The sequence below is a fragment of the Melanotaenia boesemani genome, chromosome 20 (assembly GCF_017639745.1).
Source record: "Melanotaenia boesemani isolate fMelBoe1 chromosome 20, fMelBoe1.pri, whole genome shotgun sequence".
NCBI lineage: Eukaryota > Metazoa > Chordata > Actinopteri > Atheriniformes > Melanotaeniidae > Melanotaenia > Melanotaenia boesemani.
In genome coordinates, this window is record NC_055701.1 from 13051702 (window position 1) to 13069445 (window position 17744).

At 39.3% G+C, this 17744-nt stretch overlaps 2 protein-coding genes across 6 annotated transcripts in view; one reads left to right on the forward strand and one right to left on the reverse strand.

Annotated features, from left to right (window-relative positions):
- itpk1b (inositol-tetrakisphosphate 1-kinase b) overlaps positions 1 to 10244 on the forward strand; it is a 28375-nt gene extending 18131 nt beyond the window's left edge. For all 3 annotated transcript variants that reach the window (XM_041971583.1, XM_041971582.1, XM_041971581.1), the window contains exons 6-11: positions 3434 to 3532; positions 3665 to 3705; positions 4006 to 4171; positions 5193 to 5260; positions 5347 to 5509; positions 7650 to 10244. In XM_041971583.1, the coding sequence (XP_041827517.1) occupies positions 3434 to 3532; positions 3665 to 3705; positions 4006 to 4171; positions 5193 to 5260; positions 5347 to 5509; positions 7650 to 7921 (809 nt within the window). In that variant the 3' untranslated portion in view covers positions 7922 to 10244. The remainder of the gene's footprint in view (positions 1 to 3433; positions 3533 to 3664; positions 3706 to 4005; positions 4172 to 5192; positions 5261 to 5346; positions 5510 to 7649) is intronic.
- A 433-nt stretch (positions 10245 to 10677) lies between these two features.
- Positions 10678 to 16717, reverse strand: plk4 (polo-like kinase 4 (Drosophila)). 3 transcript variants are annotated; one of them, XM_041971580.1, is made up of 15 exons: positions 16495 to 16717; positions 15532 to 15627; positions 15174 to 15269; positions 14559 to 14673; positions 13475 to 14456; positions 13313 to 13401; positions 12719 to 13098; positions 12524 to 12628; positions 12255 to 12357; positions 11998 to 12147; positions 11671 to 11896; positions 11545 to 11596; positions 11100 to 11237; positions 10905 to 11011; positions 10678 to 10807 (listed from the first exon to the last, which is right to left on the reverse strand). In XM_041971580.1, the coding sequence occupies exons 1-15, from the start codon at positions 16522 to 16524 to the stop codon at positions 10696 to 10698; spliced, it is 2781 nt and encodes a 926-aa protein (XP_041827514.1). In that variant the 5' UTR covers positions 16525 to 16717; the 3' UTR covers positions 10678 to 10695. The 3 variants fall into 3 exon arrangements, with proteins under 3 accessions (XP_041827514.1, XP_041827512.1, XP_041827513.1); XM_041971578.1 differs by having other exon boundaries at positions 11503 to 11596; positions 16495 to 16716; XM_041971579.1 differs by having other exon boundaries at positions 11503 to 11596; positions 12719 to 13065; positions 16495 to 16715.
- Positions 16718 to 17744: the final 1027 nt, after the last annotated feature.

Below are 17744 nucleotides of genomic sequence, written 5' to 3' on the forward strand. Positions count from 1 at the left end.
AAAAGAAAACAAAACCACATTTTTCTCTCCTAAAATAAATGACTTACAACTAATTGGAGCTGAAGCCTCTCAGAGCTCAGTACTGAGAAATGAAACTCTCAAAGGACAAAGCTGTTTGGAGTTCAATTTAGAAAATTAAAATCCTTCTGCTTTGCCTTGAAGGAGCGCAGAGAGAGCAGCAAGAGAGCACGCTGGGGTTTCTAGGAAACAAGCTCTAAATAGCAACAAGACTTCAGCCTTCCACCTAAACAACAGAATAGTGAATTAAGTAATGTAACTAGGCTGTCTGTTGTTTTTCTTCTCCCAATGCCTCAAAGGGAGGATATGAGCTGAATATAGGGTGTTATAACCGGCGTGTTGAAGAATTTATTTTTGATTATACTTTAGATTATTTATTTAAATTATTTAAATGATGAATGAAGAAATGTAGCAGATGACCTGAGGAGATAACAGCGACAACAACAACAAAAAGATAATTATACAGTGAAATATAAAAAGCTTTTAATTTTCAAGACTCATAAACGTCGCCCTCGGCTCCTCTGGGTCTACTGCAAGCATGCCGTGTTTAGACAGAACCAGAGATTGATCCTCCTCGCCACCCCCGTATCCCTAAGCTTCAACCCAAGCCAAACAAGCACACTATTACAAACATGGCCACATACTCTCATCCACCATTCCCTTTCTCTTTGTCATAAATTTCTTGTTTGGAACTTGACTGTTTTCTGTTTGACAAGGTTTAGGTCTTTTGATGGCATTTGTTTGACTCTTTTTAACACCACTGGTCTTTGGGAACTGGGTGATGTAATGGGGACATTTCCTTGTCTGAGTGTTTTCTGAAAGACATGCTGCTATTCTCATCCTGGTAAAATAACATCAGCATGAGGAGCAGAGATGACTGATGGGTAAACCTCCATGTTTCCTTTGCCTAGTTAAAGGACCACCACTGGAACAGAGCCAGCTGCTCAGCATAGAACAAGCATCTGTCTGTGAAGGAGAATAAGACTTTTGTGTTTGTCTGTCACATAACACCAAAAAGTGGAAAACCATGAAGAATCTATGTTTTAGCTTTCTTTTTAAAAGGTCTATATTGTTTTGAAGTGTTTCTATTTGGGACTTAGTTTTGTAAAAAGTCTGAAAGCACACGTTCATCAGCAGCCGAGCTTGAAATAATTAAATTTTACAGAACCTTCAGAAGCTTCCAAGATGATTCCGGGTAAATGTCCTTGAAGCGGGGATGAAGGAGAAACTGTTTTTTGTAAATAGAATAATGAAATGTCCTATTTATGTAACTATTTAGACCCTTCCTGTGAATGATCCGTCTAGTTTGGCACAGCTTTCCTCAAGCTTCTCCTGTTCTTCCTGGTTGAACAGTTTAATCTTAACCAGGTTGAATTAGGAGCAAAATTTAATCTGACAGGCACCATCAACTGTGAGATCTTTATATAGACAGGAGTGTGCCATTCCTAATTATGTTCAGTGAATTCATTTAGCCACAGGTGTTCTGTCAAGTCGTAGAAGCATCTCATGGACAGCTGCTATGTAGGAACCAGCAGGATTCAAGTTAAAACAAAGTATTTGAATACTTTTGTCAGTCCATAAAGAAACAGATTGTACTTTGGCACTTTGAAGGGTTTTGTGCAGATTTATTCAAATGTTTTAATCCATGAATCTAAAACTAAACATTTGAAAAGTTTTGAAAGGTCTAAACTTAGACTTAAACGTAGACTTAGAATTAAAAATATTGACAGATGTCGTAGAAAACTAATACTTCAGACTTTTCCTAGAGAGATTCATTTAGTTTTTATTTAGGGTTAAAAACAAATAAGTTACAACAAATTCATTTTTTTGTCACTAATGAAAACAGTTCGTTAGTTGTGCATTAATTGTAGGAATAATAACCACATATGTGTCATTGAGGTAATCTCCCACCCACCACAAGGCAGCATTACAGTAACAGTAGAACACTAACGCTAATCCTTTATGTACTACTAGATAATTTTACACATTAGCAGCCCTTCAAAAGACTGGAGTTACTCCCAAGTTTTTTTCTCTTCAAAAGTTACAGTATGTGTTTGCATTAACCGTGAGCCCAAGTTAATGCAGGCAAGTGAGATTCCACTGACCTCAGCAGAGAGCCCCTACCACCGCTTAGGCCCCCAACGCACAAAGACCGGCATGTTTCTATTGTGTGTTTGTCATTAGAAATTTGCCAGCTCTTTGACTCAGTCGCTGATTTCCTGCACTGATAACGCTAACCAGCTACCTTATCACCCCCATGTATCTACTGTTAGAGGGGAAGTTAAGAAGACAGTTGCTATAGATGCATCCTGAGCCTTGATACAGAGAAATATGCCGAAGTTTCAGAATGTTTACTTTGGTTGGTTTAGGTTTGTTTAGGTTTTTTTTTTTTTTTTACCCTAGTCTTATCAGAAGCAGGCAACCGGCTGCTACAGAATGTGATGTAAAAACATGATGTAAACAGATGAGGTGTTTTCTATGTAACGGGAAGAGGTGAGGAGAAGGCTTAATGTTTGCAGTTAATAATGCTACCGTCTGTTTATACAATAAATGCACCTGTTCTGTTTGCTGCTGGGTTTCTGGTGAAATATCAGTGAAACCTGTCAGACTGTCAGGTGATGGATCTCATTATAACTATTTTGCCATCTGGTTTGACTCACAGTGCTCATGAAATGGAATTTCTTCTAGTATATCAGCTCATTTATTAGGGTGTGGGGGAGGGTGTTACTCATCAAATGGGAACCAAAGCACTGGGGAGGCCCGTCATCCTAATGTGGACAAAAAGCAAGTTCCTGTAATGTAAATCATTTCAACTGAAGATAAAATGTAAACTCATAGAAATAAGGGTTAAGGTTGGAGTAGCTTGTCAGGAAATAAGCATGACTCAGTATGACTGTATGACCTTTTCAGTTAACCGGTGTCAGTCGGATGATGACCTAGGGAGAAAGAGGGTTTACCAAATCAAAGAAGACAAAGATCTTTTTTTTTTTTTTTTTTTTGATCTTTCGGAGCAAGGTTGATAATAAAAATTAATAAAGTTAATAAAATCATATTTTTATTTCAGGATATTTTAGTATCAAACTGGAACATTTTTTAAGTTTATCTGCAAACCCACTCTGATTTGTTTGTTGAATCCATGTGTTTAAAAGGGCCATTCTCACTGAAAAAGTTGTCAGATCTGAGCGGGTCACCCTGCAGATCGCCTGGTTTAAAGGAAGTGAAAATTCCACCCACCTGGCTAGCTGCTCGGTCATCAGGGCGGTAAATGGTGTAGACTCACTGACAGTGTCTCATGGCTCATGCTGTTTTATATTTGGATTTTAAATGTTAATGCCAAATCTATGACTGTAACTTTACCTCAAAATGTTATCTGTTAATCTCAATCCCTTCTTTATTCCTCTTCTCTTTTTATTAGATGAGAGGATTTGCTCTCCTCCATTCATGGTCCTTAACACGGAGTGCACCCCAGATGTGCTGGAGCAGATCAAGAGGCAAGGACTCACATTCCCCTTCAGTAAGTATGTCATTTAAGTGAGTGCAGACCTTGCCAGTGAACCACCATTTTTTTGTGTCATTAAATCTATCATTTAAATTTGGACTTTTTGTTTGTTATCTAAAATGTGTGTTGACTTTATTTCCTCTTCAGTTTGCAAAACACGAGTGGCTCATGGCACCAACTCCCATGAGGTAAGAGGTCAACTAGCTTAGAGGTCACTCACACCCTGTACAGTTTACTCTGCGTGTATAGAAACAGTTGTCGCTTTGCAGGATTGACAGTTAACTCAAGTCCAAACAGCAAAATCAGATTAAGTGCTTTTTCTTTTGTATCTTTATGTCAGCTGAAATCAGTACATGTTTCAACAGGCCAAATCATCTTCAACAGTAAGAGCCTTGAATTAGGTTAAGATTTAACTTGTCTCAAACAGCAGCTTTAACTGATAATCTGAATGTTTTTCTCCAGCATTTAATGTCTCTTCCTGTCTGCAGATGGCTATTATCTTCAGTGAAGAGGACCTGAAGGATGTGAAGCCTCCGTGCGTGATCCAGAGCTTCATCAACCACAATGCAGTGCTCTATAAGGTGTTTGTGGTGGGAGACTCCTACACTGTGGTGGAGAGACCATCCCTGAAGAACTTCCCTGCCGGACCTGCAGGTAAAGGACAAAAAACAGTGCCGGAGTCCACTGGTCCATCTGTACAATCTGCAGAGCTTGTCCAAATTACCCAATAAAAAGCCTCATAAAATGGCTTTATAGTCCCTGTGATAGGACGTGTACGCCCTTTTAAGGAGTGTAGCAGAGTGCAATCAGTTGTATCCCGTCGGTACGTGCAGTTGAAAATAAACATGGGGAGTGATGTTTTTCTCCATAAACGTGTCACAAGCTCTACCCATGATGTGATCTGCGTACAGGGCTGTCCCCTGACACAGATGACTCCAGCATTTGCATGTGATACAGTAGTGTCCCTCATGCAAACAACTTTCAGCATCAGTGAAGTGGCCTGCTTTGTTTAACAGTACAGAGAGGACAGTTGCTTTCTGTCTGAAATGCTGGGTGATACAACAGGACAGCTCCACCACTGTCAAACACACAGAGCAGCATACATATTCACAGGGTTTAGATGTCTGTCTTCTTCAGCCTGAAGCCTCATATTAGGTTTCCTATCTAGCAAGTAAAGGGAAAGGCTGCATGAAGGGGAGGAACTCAGGAGGAGAGATGGGTCAGCCTTGCTTCTGGTGTTACTTTGAGCTAAACTTTAGTTTTGTCTACTCCACTGTGGGAATAAATGGCCCTATCTGTTTAACATCTATCTCATCACCATGATCATTTATAAAATATGGGGTGCTTATTTATGTAGATAGTGATTAAGTTTACACTCTCTCATCCCCTGCCTTCTCTCTGACATTCATTAATATTTATCAGTAGAGTGATGACCATGAAAAAGAGGGCAAGGAATTTTGCAATCTAATCTGCAAAGAGAAGTCTTTTATACCAGGTACTGAAATCAGTAAACAATGGCGTTCATGAAATCCCGTGGTTGCCTGTTAGCTCTGTGTAACTAGTTGAAATTTGCTGCCACCTACTGTCAATAATAGGAAACGTATTTAGAAGACTGCAGGAATTTTTTATTTAAATCCACCTCACCTTTTTTTTTTTGCTTTGTTACTGTTTTCAGACAGGAAAGCCATTTTCTTCAACAGCCACAATGTTTCCAAACCAGAATCGTCTTCAGATTTAACATCGGTATGTCTAATTGACGGTTGAATAAAATGCTTTGTGTTTTTATGAGTTATGTATTTAATACAGCTTTATTTATTTTTTTACTTCAGCGAGAGAATGTAGAGGGAGTGTCTCAGCCACCAAACGAGGATGTCATCAGAGAGTTGTCCAGGTCACTGCGACAGGCGCTGGGAGTGTCTCTGTTTGGCATCGACGTGATCATCAACAACCAAACAGGCCAACATGCTATCATTGACATCAATGCATTCCCTGGTACGTGGAGTTTTCCTTTCATATGAACGTTCATCTTCCTCACATCACGTCCCGATAGTGAAAAGAAGTCAGTTGTTTTGAAAAGTGTAAAATGTTGCTACAAGAGCAACTAACTTTTATTGTTATTATTATTTACTGAAACGTATGGATGCGATTAAAGTGCAGATTTTGATTTGATATGTGGGCATTTAGATTTAAACTGAGGAGTGATATTGGAATTACAGCTCTGTACTGTATAAAAATAAGCTTGCTGGGCTCAAATGTCATTTTAATGTTGGCAATTCTTTCGTTCTTGTTTAATAAATTAAGCAAATTATTCTGCAGTTGATTCAAGTTGCTGCTGTAAAAGAAAAATGTATGAAAAAAGTTCACAAAGGCTTATAATGGCCACTAGTGTTTGCTGATGATTTGACAGAGGAAGGCAGAATCAGCTCCAGCATGTTCAGGGATATACTTACTGCTCAAATTTGGCCAAATGTTATAAAGATCATTGGACAGTGACCCAAAGCAGACTGTGAGAGCATACCAGATGTTTTTTATAGTCAGGAGGTGGAAGATTTTGTGTTTTTTAATGTAAAACCAAACTGATACAACTGCAGTGAAGGCCTGGCAAACCATTAAAAAGAAGCAAACCCATTCACGGATTCCAGATGTCAGGATGTCATTGCTTTTAAAGGATCATTCAAAAAGAAATAAAATAATCAGCCCCTGAAAAAAAGAGGGTTATGCATGTAAATCCTTTCAGTTTGAATGTTAATTCCCCTAAACTTGAATCTGAAAGGCTTCACTTTAAACCCTTTATATAACAGCAAGATTCAAACATTTTCAGACTGGATGTTGACTTTATTAAATATTTATGGTGTTTTTCTCTGGGTGCTATTCCACCGAAGTTGTTTATAATTAGGGCTGTCAAATGATTAAAATTTTTTATTAGATTAATTACAGCTTTCAAATTAATTAATCGTGATTAATCACAGATTTCAAATTAATCACAAATTTCAAATAATCTAAAATGATTAATTGCATGTTTATAACCTAAAATCTGCCAGTTTTTACTGTATTTTATCAACAGAACGAGCCAATGCGACAAATATTTGCTGTTAACTGACCTTCTCTAGGGTAAACGTCAGATGTCCAATGGTCAGTAAATGCAGCATGATAATGTACTTCTATGTTTTTCTAAATCATCTCTACCGTGTTCTAGATCATAATTCAGAATTCACATATCATCATCTCTCCAACCGTCTCCATTGTGATAATATCTGTCATAAAACCAGCAGACGACTGAAGTTAAACCGACACCATTGATGAAGAAACTGATAAAATTGATGATCTGGATAAAAACCCAAATTTACTTTTATCATTGAAGTGTACGTGTTTGTGCAGCAGTGATTAAAGTCCTACAGCAGCATCACCCAAAGTAAACACCTGTTGATAAAATAGATCATTGACTGTTTTACAAGTTTTTCTTCACTCTTTTACACTTTTTCTCCTGGGCAGTGCTCCTCCCTGGCACCCATCAGACCTTTTCTGATTTCATAGCTGGAGTATAAATCCTTTTTACAGCTACGTCCACTCAGCCACTGTGTTAGAGAAGGTCCTGCCAAAAGCAATACTTTGGGGTGAATATGTCATGGTTTGAACCATGAACCGGTAGTTTCCTGCTTCCCAGCTGAATAATAAACAAACACAACGAGAGAAAAGCCGATCAGCGGATCAACCCTCTCTTCAGGAAAAGAGCTTGTTAAAACACCACCATTCTCCACGGAGGTAACGTTCATGGGTTGCTCCATTAATGGTGTGTTTATTCTCAAGTCAATCCATAGAGCCAGCCAGCTCATCTTTACTATAGTCCATCCCACCGTCATATCAGAGAAATGACGGATGTATGGGGCTTGTTATGCCGCGCATGTGTTAATTGCGTTAAAGGTTTATTGCAATTAATTACATAAATAAACTAACGCCATTAACGTGTTATTTTTGACAGCCCTATTTATAATAAATGGTCCCACTGTTAAAATGCTATGCGTTGAAAGGAGTAGCTCTGTAAGCAGGTAGTGTAAACAGTTTAAGACAAATACTATTTTCTTTTTCAGTTGTTTTTCATTAAATTATAATCCTTTTATTTCTCCGTTTCCAGGTTATGAGGGTGTCCCAGAATTTTTCAACGATCTGCTGAACCACATAAGCAGTGTGCTCCAGAGCCACAACCCTGACTTTGCACCTACCACCGAGCAGTCCAAAGGCCTGCCGGTGAGCACCACAGTACCCAGCGCCGCCCCGCCGGCCCCAGGCTGCTGCAGCAGTATGCGGGGAAAAGAGATGCAGAGATTGGGGTGCAACTCGGCCATGTCCCCCAACTTCCAGCAGCACTGTGTCTCCACAATAGCTACCAAGGCTTCCTCCCAGTGACTAATCTCCTGTCCTACTTCGTTTGATCCCTGACGAAAATTAAAAAAAAGAAAATCACAGTGGTGACAAAAATAATAATAATTAAAATAATCATAGTAATTATGATGTTAATAATATATCTAATCAAAAAATAAGCCTTTTCCTATATAGTTACTGAAAATATTGGTGATTGGGTGTAAGCTTTCTCTCTTTCTGCCTTTTGTATTTTTTCTTTTGTCTAATGAGACTTTAACAGTACTGTAATGTGAACTTTTGGGAACTTTTGCCTCATAGCTGATTTTTATTTTTCTCTCTCGTGTGAGGTCTTTGTAATGAAAGGGTCCAGATGAGGTAGCTAATGGGAATGGCCTAAATCCGGACTGGAGAAAGATGCGCCACTCAATGTGCAATGTATGACCCCTTGTATCTCACACACAAATATTTACACACAGGCACATTTACACTGCGACAAATCATACCAGTGATGTGTGTTTGTATTCTGGTCAATACCACTGATGAAGAAGAGATAGCTGGGCATTTGAACACTACTCCACAGATCCTTGGCTGCTGTTGAATTGCAGTCAGCATGACGGCAGCGGCCATCCTGGATCTGAACATGGATGATAGGATGGTTTTATTAGTTTGAACAAACATGAGCTGTTTATTTTTCTGAGTGCCATCAAATTTACTTTGCAGGAGGGATGTCTGCAGATCAATAGGATTTTTTTCAAAGGCTTAAAAAGGAAGAAAAGTGGATCTCCGTAACCATGACCAAGTTTTTTTTTTTTAAGTCGATAATTCTCACACCAAGTGCAGGTTTTAAGTGTTTTTCGTTTACGAAATGGCAGATGTTTGGTGTCCAACAAACATCTTTTGGGTCTCAGTTTGAGTCGTTCTAGCAAAGGAGACGAGGATCACATTCCCCCTTTTTTTGTGTTTCTGGATGTTTTCTGAGAAATTCCATGATTTTGCAGAATTCCATTGGGATCTTGTGAGATTTCTCACCTCCCATCATGGGTTTGTCGTCTCCTTAAACAGAATCTCCACTTGTCTTCACTTCTTGTATCTCAAATGTGAGCAAACTTATCCTGAGGCCAACTTGATGAATCAACTAATTTGGGTCTGTTGTGTAGCTTTTTTGCTTTTAATTTATTAAAAAAAAAAAAAAAAAAAAACAATTATCCACTAAAATATAGGTTGAATGTGTGCAAGAACACCCTCCTAAGTTGGGTATTTATTTTGCAGTTGTTTAAAGATAGTTGACTAAATTATACCGCTTTGTCACATAGCACTTCCTACAAACATGGCTTCTCTTAATCAAACCTGAAGTCCAGTTGCTCCATTTGCTTCAAGCTCAGTTCTTTGACCCATGTTTTCTTCCAGCTGCTGTATTTGTATCACATGTTTAAATGTGGTGGGAGGAGTTTGAGCTGTTGTTCCCAGCATTCACTGTGAGATTTACTCCAATTTGTTAATATCGTTGTCTTGACATCTACTGAGAGCAATTTTATTTTATTGAGATTTTATGGGGAAAATGTTTTATATAAATGAAATGAAATGAAAGCAGCAATGTTTTTGAACAAGTGGATATTTACTTGAGGAACGGTAAAATGCTGGGTCAGGCCATGCAGGCGGCATCAAAGGGACAGATGAGCTCGAGGTTGCATCTTGTGGGATTGAGTGCCAACCTGCAGCGCATACAGATCATTGCATTCCTGTAAGTCTGCCTCTTCCTCCATCGTCTTGTGGAGCTGCTTCTAGCTAATGCCCTCCATCATTATCCAAGGGAAATAATTGTCCATTTGCTTGTTTTGTAACCATAAAAAATTATATCACTGCAGCCACCTCACCAGCATTTCTCCAGGACAAAAAGATAAGTTTGGAAATTGATCATTTAACACTGCATTATGAGATTATTTTTACAACATGGTTAGCACCAACTTTTAATGTCTCAACTTTTGAGTTTTCAGAAGCAACTTAAATTTGAAGCAGGTTGAGGGGACTGAGGGTGTTTCCTCACCTGGTGATTGGAGGTAGTGTGTGAGGGCATTTCATTGGGTTGGTTGGAGAAATTGTCCCATTTTGTGTTCCTTACTGTTTCTACAAGGGGGTAATAAAGTTAATACTGCAGTTGGTTATTTCTGCAACCCAGACTGTCATGCTCCCCACCTCCACCTGAATGTTCACTTCGTGGGTATCTTGTACAGCATGTGTATATGCACCTAGGCTTCCATCTGTGCAGGTTGTTTTTTTTTTTTTTTTTTTTTTTTTTTTACCAGTTCTGTAATAAAGAATCCACAATTTTGACTTTTTTTGTAAATTAAAGGGCCAATTCAACAGGGAAGAATAAACGTGAAACCTCTGCTGTCTTAATCGATACTGTGTTGGTATATGTGTTTATGTCTAAAAATGAACTTCTTGTTTATAAACTGTATATTACCAAAACCATCAGTTAGCTCTAAACACTTTAATTTTTTATACAAAAAGAAATCCTTCATAGATATATATGAAATGTATAGACTGCAAACCAGAGTGTAGCAGTTCTCCACTCAGTCTCCAGATGTTTATTGCATCACCAGTCACAGTTCATAGATATGGAGACAGTAAAAATAAACTTTCCCAACACTATTTTAGACACTATACAACAATCATGTATTAAAAATAAAAATCTTTTCATAATCTTAGTCTTCTGTACATGTAAAAACAACCAACAAAGAAGAGGTATATTTACAAGAACACCAAAGAAAGTTATAAAGGTTTGTAATGCTCTTTTTTTAAGTTCTCTGCTACAAGCGTTAATGAGTTTGTAAGTGATGTGTTGTTGGGTTTGCCAACAATCCAAGAATGGTTGAGAGACAGTGCAGCTTTTCCTTGACGTGTTCTGGCAACTTCTCGTTCTCCTTATACCTGTACAGAAGATGCTTATTTAGAATTAATCATGATTACTGAGCAGCTGACAAACACCAGGAAAGGCTGTTAAGACAATCTCAAGCTTATCTTGTACCTGGTGATCCTTCCGTCTGGAGATGTGTAGGTGATGCAGGAAACTCCAGCCTGAACCACCAGCTGAGACCCATCATTGAACTGCACCCACACCTCTCCATTTGTCAGCTTCAAGTACAAAAGAAGAGATCTTTTTAATCTTTAACAGTCATTAAGCCTAATACAGAATGCTAGATTCCTTCATTGATTATATTACCTGGGATGCCCATCCAACATTGGGCACAAATATCGACTTAACCACCTTTCCTGAAGTCTGAACCAGGTCCTGTCGCACCGGAGAGCATTTCTTACTCAGACTGGCTGAGGTGAAATCAGACCCATTGTAGGAAATCATCTGGGAATAAATGTTTACAGATCAAATACAAATCCAACAGTTTTTTTTTGTGTATCCAACCACACTGAGTCTAAGGTGGGCACATAAGTGCATTTCTATTTCTCAGTGGTGGCATAAGTGAAGCACTGTTTACATATGATAACCTGCTGTTTCCTTGTTCTGAATGCATTATTGGCATCAGCAACCTCGGATCAATGTTTTTTGCCTCTAAGGAAGACTCTTTGTAAGTCATTTATTTGTACATACTGTAGGTTCAGACACTTACTGAGGGAGTGATTTGTGGAGGAGAAGCTGCATCAGGAGGTACCTGCTGTGAGGGCGTGGACGATAAGGAGGGGGAGTCTGAAGTGGCAGGTCGCCTAAAAACAAACAAAACACCTTAACAATGTGTTGCAAGACAAACTGCTTGAATTTGACTAAATTTACCCCTCACCTGCCAATAGTTATGGGGAAGAAAGGAACTTTCTTGGTGCTGCGCTGCTCCTCTGCTGCAATGGCAGCCTCCAGCGACAGACACATGTTATGGCCCTCATTTGACAGCTCCACATACAGCCTGCTCTCTGGGCTCAGGCCGCTCAGCCCCACCTCCCCCTTCACAGTATATGATTTCCCGCTCTTCTCCACACGCACCAGCTCTGATGTCTTGTGAGTTTTTGCTCCTAGATGATATAGTTAATACATGTTAATTTACACACACAAAAAAAAATCCCAGCCACTTCATTTGTGGTGATGTCATGCTCAACATACACTTCTGACTCACCATCATAAAAACAAACTTCAAGGTCTGCATTGGGAGAGTTCTCCATGAGCATAACTTTAGCATACTTGGTGTAAAGGGTCACTTTAGGAGTCTTGGATTTCACAAGCTGCACAAACTTGGAGGCATACTGATACTTCTTCCAGTATTTCTCTGGTAAAAAAAAAGAAAAGAAAAAGAAAAAAAGATAATTCATTAAATCACAGTTCCTAATTATACATTAGCTGATGTTACTGGGTGTGATGAGTCTATCCAAATACCTGGAAGGTCCTCAAAGCTGCAGATCAGAATATCTTCTGGAGGAGCAGGGGGACAGTCTAGCACAGGAAAACCTTTTCCATCATTAGGCTGGTAAATTGTTACCTGCAACAAATGGGACTAATAAGCTACAATTTACAAGACTAACAGTTTTAAAAGTACAGCCTGCAGCATGTTTAAATTTAGAAAGACATGCTTTTATACCCCTAATCTGTCATGTATGTCCATTTTAATTATTTCATGATATTTTAGTGTAAAACAGTAGCTGTACCATTGATCCATCACAGGAAATCCGTAGGACTTCTTTGACTCTTTCTTGACCATTTTGGTTTTTTAACAACTCCATGCACACTTCACCTGTGTCCAAGATGCTCACCTGAAACACAGACACAAAATCAAAATTAGGCATCCCTAAGTATCCCAATTGCTCACATGTTGACCGTATACTGCGTAAGCAACATCTTACAACTGCGTTTTTGGTCTTCTGTCTGATAGGCTTCAGTCTGGATGCACACAGAGGCGGGACTATGTCTCTCAGGGTTTTCTGCGGCTTGTCGGTGCTGGTTTTAGATGACAGGAGTTTTGAATCTCTGTTGTGAGGAGGCTGGAATTCTGCTCCTGGTATGTTCTCCCTGTATGAGTCAGGGTTGGAGGGAAACTGGTGGTGCAGGAGATGCTGGCTGTGGTAAAGGTTTACACCTCTGCCCATCGGCTTGTCTGTCCACGAGTTGTGAACCCCTAAAGGTCCTCTGCCGCTGTGGAAGCTGCTGCCGCTGCTGTGAGTGCTGCTCTCTGTGGGCCTCTGTCCTGAACCTGAGAGAGAAAATCCCTTCAGCTGGGTGACTTCTTTGTCTTAGGACATATTTTAGGTCAGTTTATTAATATTTTCAACCACTGTTCATTAATACATTTAAACAGTGGTTGAAAAGTATATGCCAGTTTAGATCATTTTAGTCACTATTCATCCCAAACTAAACACAGTTGCTCTGAATAAGAACATAAGGCAACAGTCTAATCTAATGCACACAAGTTATTAGAAAGCAAAAAATGGCGATTTCACCTTCATTGTTGAGCCAATTAGAAACTCCTTCCAAGTCCGGAATTTTTAAGTTTGGTGGATGTGTCCTCTCTGCTGCTAAATTCCCAGAACTGGAACAAAAAGTATGGTCTGTTAGTCTCACTAAATTTGAAATATAAAGAGAAATAATGAACAGATTCTTACCTTGCAGACTGTTTGACAGGAGGAGAGGGCAGCTTGCCATGCTCTGTAAATGGGTGTTGAGTGAAGGACATAGGGAAGACTGGCCGTCCTACTTCAGCCAGGGTCTCCTCTGAATGGCATCTCCCCAGCTCAGTGTGAGATGAAATTTGTCCTGGAGCAGCAGAACTGCAGCGATCTGACGAGTGTGCCCTCCTCAGGAAGCGAGAGTGAGGCAAGCCACTTTCTCCAGCAGGGGCTTCCCTGCTCCTGCCCTCTCTGTGAAATCTGTCCTGTGGATGCTGCTGATGCCACTGCTCACCATCCTCAAAGCAGGCACTGCTGAGTTGTCGTGGAAGACTTGGAACATGAGTCATGCGATTGGGCAGAGCTGAGCCAATCATGTGCTTGGTTCGCCTCTGGAGACGGGTGCTGCTGCTAGCTGATGTAGAGGAAGTGCAAGCTGTGGATATAGTGGCGATCCCGCTGTCTATGGACCCATCATCCCCCAGCCCCAGCTCTTTAGTCCTGAGCAGCAGGTTCTGAGTCATGAATGGGTGGTCCAGCACCGCAGACAGGCTGGGCCGCTGGGTGGGGTCTTTCTGCAGCAACTGATGAATAAGGTCCTGAGCCTCATGAGATACATGGGTAGGCATCTCATACTCCCCAAGAACAACTTTAGACAAAGTATGCTTTACTGTGTCTGTGTCAAACGGAGGGTAACCCATCAAAAAGGCGTAGAACATGCATCCCAGTGACCAGACATCTGATTCCAGGCCATGAGCACTGCGAGTGGCCACCTCTGGAGAGATGTAGTTGGGTGTCCCACACATGGTGAAGTGCTTTTCATTTGGTAGTTTGAGCTGAGTGGCCAGGCCAAAGTCTGCAATCTTAATGTTCATGTTGCTGGTCAGCAGGAGATTTGACAAAGTCAGATCTCGGTGCAAGATGCCATGAGTATGTAAATACAGCATTCCTTTCACTATTTGATGCATGAAATGTCTTGCTGTGGAATAAAAACATTTTTAAAAGGTAATCCACTTAAAAACATTAACTGCAACATGATTTATCCATTTTATAGTTTTTAGATATAAAACTTTTGTCCGACCTTCATCCTCAGAGAACGCCATCTTTCGTTCTTTAAGATACCGACTCATCTCTCCATTGTGGCACATCTCCAGCACCAAATATACATAATTGCTGTCCTCAAAGTAGTTGTAGAGCTTTAAAATAGCATAATGTACAATAAGTGCACATGCAAAAAAAAATATATATACATTTGTATGGATTTTAGGTTATAAAAATGTGCTACTGTTGTCCAGAAACGGTGTACCAAAGGTATAGCATTTCCTGCTTTCATTAAGCCTAATCAGCTGACTGATGACCAATCTTAAATTAGTAAAATGAAAAAAAACAAACAAACAAACAAACAAAAAAATAGGTGTAGTATCCATAATACACTAAACAAAAGTACTCTCATGGGAAAGTGCACATCTCCACATTACATAACCATGACAACCATACAGAGAGCTGGATGTACACACATATACACCTAAGCTAGTGGTGTCTGCTTTTGACTGTGAACCTAGCATGCTGTAAAGTGTGCTTTAACATGTTTAAGTATGCTTTCAGAACAGATTGTTTTGTTTTACACATAAAATGATACAACAGCCTTACTGTAATGCCTCACAAAACCAGCTGCAGCTAGCCAACATATCCTCACCTCAAGGATTGAAGGATGTTTCAGCCGGCAGTGAATCTCCACCTCGTTTGTCACTCGCTGGACCATCCCAGCTTTATGCATTGCTTTTTTGTCTATCTGCAGATGGGAAAAACAGGTATAATTATGCACCTGCCAGTCATTGTCCAATAACATGCAACATGTGTGCTGCTGAAAGGGTCAATCTGTCAGAAAATAAGAAAGTGAACAACTGAAACATAATTTCCTGGGTGTCAAGGGATTACAAGATGCCCATGGGAGGCAACAAAGGTGTAATCATCCAGCAGTACTAGTTTACACTTCAACTGTCAGCACTGGCAACAGCTTGTGTGTTGCTGCCTGGGAAAGTAAATGTCCTTACCGTTTTGATAGCAACCTCCAAGCCAGTCTTGACCGATTTGGCCCGGTAAACACATGCAAAGGAGCCTTTACCAAGGAGGGTGAGAACCTTAAAATCCTAAATATACAGAAATAAAAGCATTAAGTATTAAAATAACAGATTAATCACATTTTCAGAGGAAAAAAAATAAACTCAATTAGTTTTTTATATGACGTCCGGATCAGCACACACCTCAATCCTCAGTCCCTCAGCATGAGATACATTTTCCCCCTCATCTCTGCTGGACTGAGTGTTAGTACCGAGGTTTTGAAGCAAATAGTGCAGAACTTGATCAAACATCATCCCTCTAGCCTGCGACATACCGAATGTTAAGTGGTCAATCCAGATTAACATCACCAAACCCCACAGCAACAAGAGTTAACTGTCAAACAAGCCACCAACACCTGACGCGGACATATGGCCAACCAAAACCTTTAATTATCCCGGTTCTCTTCCCGCTATGGGACATTTGTAGCCGTTTCCAAGCAGCATGATGTTACCAAACTGATGCTCTGATGTCTCTAGAGAATGTTTCACACTGAGGCACAGATGGGGCGTGGGCTGGTACTAGGTAAATACAGAGCTAATAACAATAATAAGAATACCGCGATACTACTAGTAATAATAATAACAATAATCGTTTATCCAAACGAGGTATTATTTAAGATGTAAGAAAAAAAGATGGCAAGTTGTATGGCATTTGACATAACTCCGTAAGCTAATGTATGTATTCATAGCCTATTACTAAATAAACCTAAAATCCACCAAAAAAAAATCAAAATAAACTTTTTTTAACTTGATATATTTCTATACAGTAAAAAATATTGTTTAAAAATGACTAAACAGCTAATTTAACCAAACCCCAGCTTTAAATTTAGCACAAGCTAATGCTGCAATTAAAAGTTAACGCTAGCATGGGGGCGTCAGCCTAACAAAGGAACTCACCTCAATTTTGTCGCCGATTGAAACACTCATCGTGCCGAGTTTTGGTTTTGCAGATGCATGCAGAATTGTAATAATGTTCCGTGATCGGCAGAGTACATCAGGACTCAGTGCAGAAGTTTTCAGAGGGTGAATATATGTCGTCCTCCCGTTCCCCTCCAAAACTTTGCCATTTCTTCCATTTTGAAAATATCCGCCCGTTACTCCGTGGCAACGTCATACGTAACGTCAACTATTGAGAACGGATAAACCACGCCCTCATTTAAAGGTCCCCCTGCCCCATATGTCCACTTATTTTGTGTCCTTGGACTGCCTTGGACAAAGAAAGATGCTCAAAATGAATATATATATATATATATATATATATATATATATATATATATATATATATATATATATATATATATATATATATATATATATATATATATATGTGTGTGTGTGTGTGTTGTACTTTTTTGTAAATAATTTACAAATTATATTAGTTGCATATTGAATTCTTAGTCATTTTAAATGTGTTTAGAAACATTTGTGACCATTCATTTTGACTAAATTTACTGGATAATTCCAATTTTGAAGCTGGAAGAGGGATTGAATCTTCAAGCTTAGAAAAATATTTTTGATAATAGCTTTGGGGCATTGAGATTCAGAAATTCTGCTACCCTGATAGGTAGGTGCAAGTTTAATTGGTAATGATATATTTTTTTTACACATAATAGATTTAAGCTGGCTGTGTTCTAAATATTTAGATAAAATCACAAAAAGTTTCAGTTTTATATTAGATGTTGTTATTTCCCCCTTTTTCCCATTGAGTGAAGTTAATTATCTTTTTGTTTTTGTAGGATGTCAGGGTTGTTCCAGATGGGTGTAAGCTTACATGGAATATGTGAAGACTTGGTTATTTTTATAAATTCCCACCAGGCCAATAAAGAGGAACAGATGTTAATGCTTTTAAACACTTATGTGGTTTTATAGCTGAGCTGATGAATGACAAGTTAGAGATTACTACATCCTCACACAATGCTTACTCTACATCTAACCTTGGTTCATTTAGACCGCTATGTTTAAGGCATTTGGAGAAATACTGCAGCTTTTTAGTTAAGAAATATTTATTAAAGTTGGGTAGCTCCAATCCACCTCTGCCTTTAGTCTGTTGTAAAGGTTTTAGACTGATACAAGATGGCTCGTTTTTCTGTAGAAATTTCTGTGTGTAAGTCCAGTGACTTAAACCAAATGGAGAATGGTTTAGTGGG